General features: G+C 41.9%; 1 protein-coding gene across 1 annotated transcript; it reads left to right on the top strand.

The window, feature by feature from the left end:
- The first annotated feature begins 881 nt into the window (after window positions 1–881).
- On the top strand, window positions 882–3,140 carry SYCE3 (synaptonemal complex central element protein 3). The gene is made up of 3 exons (XM_057429511.1): window positions 882–1,003; window positions 1,669–1,777; window positions 2,898–3,140. Exons 1-3 carry the CDS (start codon window positions 935–937, stop codon window positions 3,062–3,064), a joined length of 345 nt encoding a protein of 114 aa, XP_057285494.1. The 5' UTR covers window positions 882–934; the 3' UTR covers window positions 3,065–3,140.
- Window positions 3,141–5,701: the final 2,561 nt, after the last annotated feature.

Here is a 5,701-nt window from a genome sequence, read left to right as displayed (position 1 = left end):
TAACAGCAGTACATGCCGATGGGGCCGCAAGCAGGGGTAGCGGTTACCTCCTGTGGTCCAGACTCCGGGGAAGGGAAACTACAGCACCGCAACAAGCAGGGGGAGAGGAGCTGCGCAGCAGGCCCGAGCAGCCCCAGGGGAGAGGGGACTGGCCAGGCAGGCTGACGGGCCGCCGTGCCGCGGCCGAGGGCCGGCTGCGGGTGCGATGGAAGGAGGGGGAGTGCGGGACAAGGAGCCACCTCCCCGCTGAGGCGCTGAGGGGGCAAACACTTGCTTTTCCCTTCCTGTCTGTCGGCCGCCTAACCCTTCACACAAGTGCTTGTTTTCGTGAAACACAAAATTAATCGAGCTCGTGAGCTCGCGGGGAGAGCGGGCCGGAGAGCGCAGAGTGAGCGCTTTTCTTGGTGTTCCGTTCCCGCCCGCTCCTGTTGCCACCAACGCTCGCGAGGGGACCTCGGCCCGGAAGGCGGGGAGCGCGGGGCCTTCGCGCCCGGCAGCTACGTGGAGGGGCCTGAAGGGCGCCCTCCGGCGGTTCGGTGGGGTAAAGTGCCCTCTGACGGAAGGCCGCCTCCTCGAGCGGGCCTGAGGCTCGGCCGGGTCATCGGTCAACACGGTGTTCCCGGGGGAGACTACAGCGTGCCCGCTCCGCGGTACAGCAAACGGCTTGGGGCTTCTTAAGGTCTCTGGGGTGAAGGGTGTGCGGCACACAGTTACCTGGTGAAACTGGTTGTGTGAAGAGACCCTTGAAAGCCCAGAGCGTTGATAAGGCTTGGTGTTGCTTTAAAACACCACTGCACTGTTACAAACTTGCATTTCTTCCATATTTACCATCATAAAAAAAACCAGAAACTGGATACTCATTAACCCAAGTTTGATGAATCGCATGTAAGAAAAGAAATTTGACAAAAGCCATGCCTGCTGCGTGAGGTGTCCAATGACGCTCCTCTGGCTCAGTCATAGCTTCATCCCATCCACCAGTGGTTTTCAGGAAAGGAAATTAAAGGCAAGGCTGTGTGTCACATTTTCAATTACTATTACAGAATCTTAGAACCACAGAATGGTTTGGATTGGCAAGGACCTTAAGATCATCCAGTTCCAACCCCCTGCTGTGGGCAGGGTCATCTCACACCAGACCATGTCACCCAAGGCCCTGTCCAACCTGGCTTTGAACACTGCCAGGATGCTTATATGGTGACAGAACTTAGTGCATGCAGTTACCCAGGTGTAGCGTGCAAGTGTGAAATACTGTAAGCAAATGGGGATTTTGCAACTAACTTTGAAATCAGGAATTGCCCTGCATCAGAGTATCTGGGAGATTAAGCCTGAAGACAATTGGAACAGGGTAACAGATAAAATTTTCCGATGAAGCATTTGACACAGTGATCTTTGTCATTATTCATACCAAAAGTCTTTATCTGGCGCAAACACAGCATATTTGAGTGTAAATCTTTCTACTTAAATTCACTTCAAAATGGGGTGAAAGTAGAATGTAGCATACAGGTGATAACCAGTAACTCCAAGGGCAGATCCTTAATGAATTCACATGTAAATTAAACATTTATATACATATTGGATTTTATTTTTAATTTATTGCAATGTTACTTTCAACTGTGAAAATCAATTCATTTCAAAGTAAAATAAAGCATGAAATTCCTGGTTTCCTTGTAGATGGCCGAATCAGAAGTTCAGGAAGGAAACTATGATAACATGGTAAAGATGATGGAGGAACTGAAAAGAGATTTAGAAAAACTCCTGGATGAAATGGAAAAACTAACAGGTACAGGTCTTTCTTAAGAATGATAGTGATTTGTCTGCTAGAGGAAAGACATTGAAGATGTATTATTTATATTTATTGCTGTAAATTTCCATGTGATAGAAATTTAACTGGAAACAATCACCATCAGCTAATGCCCTCATGTTGTCAACTGGGAGAAAGCATGCAAATAATCTAGAAGTTTCAGGTGGCTCAGAACTGAAAATTTATAGGTCATTAAATCTGATGCTCAGTTCAGAGTTGTGGTTGAAAACAGAAATAATACTAAGATATGTAATGTACAGTTATTAAATCATAGTATGCAAGATGAGATTTAAGCCTGAAAAACGGTGGGATACATAGTGATCTTGGGTCAGCACATGACATGTTTAATTCCTTAGCTAGAATAAAGACTCCTTTGTAGATTTAACCTTAGTCCTACATGTATGGAAAGGACTGAATATTCTTCTGCATGTTCTGCAACCATTCCATCAGACACTGTGCAACTAACAAGAATAGATGGAAACTGTTCATTAAACTATTTTGCACTACATGAAGCACAATCCATAAGTGACAGTGAGAAAACTACAGACAATTTATAATACAACAAAAGGAAAGTATGAAATAAGGGCTAAAACTATTTGCTCTGCTTCATGAGATACTTACTATTTAAGAATCAATTCCATTATTTAGGTTGGTTTTAAAACCTTTTATCTCTGTGCTGCAGCCTCCTTGATCTTGCTCCTTCTCACCTAACATGAACCTCCTGATTATAACTGGTCTGGAGATCTGGAGAGAGGATTCTTTGGTTCATTTATTTTAAATCAGTCTGTTGAACATTTCTTTTTGATTGCCTGTTTTGTTGTGATTTTTAGGTAAAATGTCTCTCTCCCTTCTGTAATTTACATCAGTATTACTTCCATTCTGAAGCATTTTGAGACATTTATAAAGCAGTAATATTGAGCAGTCTTTTATTTAATCTTGAGTATTTCTGTGGGCAATTTCCACTTTATTATACAGCAAGCCTTCTCTGACACAGGATCTGAACTGATAAAAATTCATGTTCTTTATTCATTTATTGAATCAGCTATTGCTTTTATTTAGCCAAAAATTCCTGGCTTAGCTTTATCTGTTGGATTTGCAGTGGGGGCAACCTGGATGGCATTTGACATGGTGGTCATGCGTACCAACCTCGACCTGGCCAACTCCATGAAGCGTCTGGAAGATGCCTTCCTGAATTGCAAAGAAGAGATAAAGAAATGGCAAGAAGTGCTAATGGAATTTAAAGGTGAAGAGCAAAAAAAAGAGTAAATTGAATTCAGTCATGCTCAGAGAACTCCAACCCTTGGAAAATCACTCCAGTCTTATTTGTGGAAGTTTCACAGATACTGTGAAAAATGGATTGGCTTTTACCTTCCTAAAAATACTTACGTGTATACATCTATGGAAGTATTTTAATAAGATTATACATACATATATTTATAATTGCTGAAGGTAAAAGGTAACAATGTGTCTATTTTTATCGTGCTCATCAGTAAATCCTTGTGGTGTGTACACATACACAACTTGCATGCCTTCTGTGTCTTTCTCCCTGGAAGATCATACTCATCAATATCTATGGAATTCCTTGATACCTGAACAAGTGACAGGGTGTGTGTTGTATGTATGCAGACAGGGTGCAGTGAACCATTACAGTGATATTGCACTAGCACATGCCTTCCAGGGAAAACCGAAGAATTTCTTGTATTTCCCAATGCAAAACAGGTGAAATTCTAGATTTGCAGATAGATTGAGTTAATTAGATGTGGGATTGCCAAGTAGGTGTTCAGTTAAAGAGGTTTTTTTTTAGATCGCTCATCTGTGGTTGTTTCATTTTGCTTCCTTGGATTTTTAACCATTTCTTTGGACTGGCTTTCCCAGCAAGATCGTTCTTCTCAAACCTCTGAAGGTAGGTAGCATATCTCATTTAGGAGAAAATTGTTCACCATTATAAACTGCCCTGTGTGTGGTGTAGTTTGTGAGATTGCTGCAGAAACCAAACTAACCACATCATATAACATGCTTGTATGCTCCTACTGCCCAATACTAAAAAAAGAAGAAAAAATGAAGTTATTTCCTTCTGCAGACAAGGTGTGGACTGAGAGCAGCAGCTTTTGGCTTGCAGTTAATGCATTAACAGAGTATCTGAGATGGAAGTCAGTTCAAGCTTTAAGACAGATCTTCCTTATCATTAAAATCAGTCTCTTTTAACTAGAAAATAAGCACCATGTAGCGAGAGCACCTCCATCCGCTTTGAAGAGGCATTTCATTATCTGAATCACATCTAAATTACCTGTCAAAAGATTTTTAGGCTATATTCTTGATTCACAGACAGAATGTTTATCTCAGTGAAGCGAAAAATAAGTAATTTCACTTTTTTCCCCAAAGCTACCATTTTTTTCTAGAGGTGCAAATGGTAAAGAACATAAACCTCTACTCTTGACTTTTCAGTGGACAGGTCTTCATTCCAGCCAAAGTAGGGCAAAATGGCAGAGCAGCATGAGGTAACTTAGATTTCAGTTAATCTCTGGAGGATTTTTAATGCCATGTTGTCACTTTGGTACCCTTGACTACATTGTCTTCATTCTTCAATTCTATATTAAAACCAAAGTCTTTGAAAATGCACTATCTTTAACAGCTTGTGTAGGAATCTACTAAATTTTGTGATTTTTGTCTGACTTTTCAGCCATAAAGTGCTACACTTGAATTGACTTGAGATTTTCCAGAAAGCTCAGTTTTCATTCAGACATTCAAAGCAAGTAGCCAGTGTTTTAAAAACAAACAAACACCAAATTGTTTGAATCTAGGAATCCCATTTTGATTCGAGAATAGTGCTCAAAACCAACACTTCATAAAATGTCTCTTAATTATGACAGTAGTGATGTTGAATCCCGTTTCCCATGGTTGGAAGGCTGCAATAAGTCTGTCAGAATACTGTTTCTCCAGAGCAAAGGGTCAGAGTGTAGCTGTAAGGAAAGGACGCATCTGGTAACATTCTTTACAGTCCTCAAGTCTCATCACATTACAGTATTTCCTTTTTGAAGTTTGGAAAATGCTTAAAAATGGATATTGTTTTGAAGTATAACTGTAAGGCATTATAGAACTAACAACAGATGGCATTAAGAGCACCTTAACTTTCTCCTCAGAAAAACGCAGACAAATTACAGGCTACTAACCATCAAGCACCAACTCAGTCTCAAGTAGAGGTGTTTACACTGAGGTACCATGCTACCCTGCTGTGAAGGAACAGTGAGTTAGCAGCATGGGTGTTGTGTGCACCTGTGAAGACAGGATAAGAAAGCTGGGGCTGTTCAGCCTGGAGAAGAGAAGCTGCGTGGAGACCCCACAGCAGCCTTCCAGTATCTGAAGGGGGCCTGTAAGGATGCTGGGAAGGGACTCATCATTAGGGACTGTAGCGACAGGACAAGGGATAATGGGTTCAACAGAGAAGTTCAGGTTAGATATAAAGAAGGTCTTTACTGTGAGAGTGGTGACGCATTGGAACAGGGTGCCCAAAGAAGTGGTAAATGCCCCATACCTAGCAGTGCTCAAGGCCAGGTTGGAGAGAGCCTTGGGTGACATGATCTAGTGTGAGGTGTCCCTGCCCATAGGAAGGGGGATGTAACAGGATGATCTTAAGGTCCTTTGCAACCCAAACCAGTCTATGATTCTACGATAATATGGCTGGCTGAGTAGGCTAGGTCTGCCTCTTTCTCCCCAACAGTTCCTTTCCAGCTGTATGATGATAAGCAGAGGAGAGTTTGGGATATGCACCAGCATAGGAACAGTGCATATGCCTTGAAAAACTATACACCAAGATGATTATACTTTTCCGTTACTACTGAAATAATCTGTGCATGTTTTTGGTTGCCCTTTTTTTTTTTTTAAACTTTTCCTTGAGAATCTGAT

The sequence above is a fragment of the Pezoporus wallicus genome, unplaced genomic scaffold (assembly GCF_028554395.1).
Source record: "Pezoporus wallicus isolate ANWC-B61680 ecotype Strahan unplaced genomic scaffold, APGP_CSIRO_Pwel_v1 scaffold_3294, whole genome shotgun sequence".
In the NCBI taxonomy this organism is placed as follows: domain Eukaryota; kingdom Metazoa; phylum Chordata; class Aves; order Psittaciformes; family Psittacidae; genus Pezoporus; species Pezoporus wallicus.
Note: the sequence above shows the minus strand (reverse complement) of the source record. Positions and strands in the feature narration are given on the sequence as shown.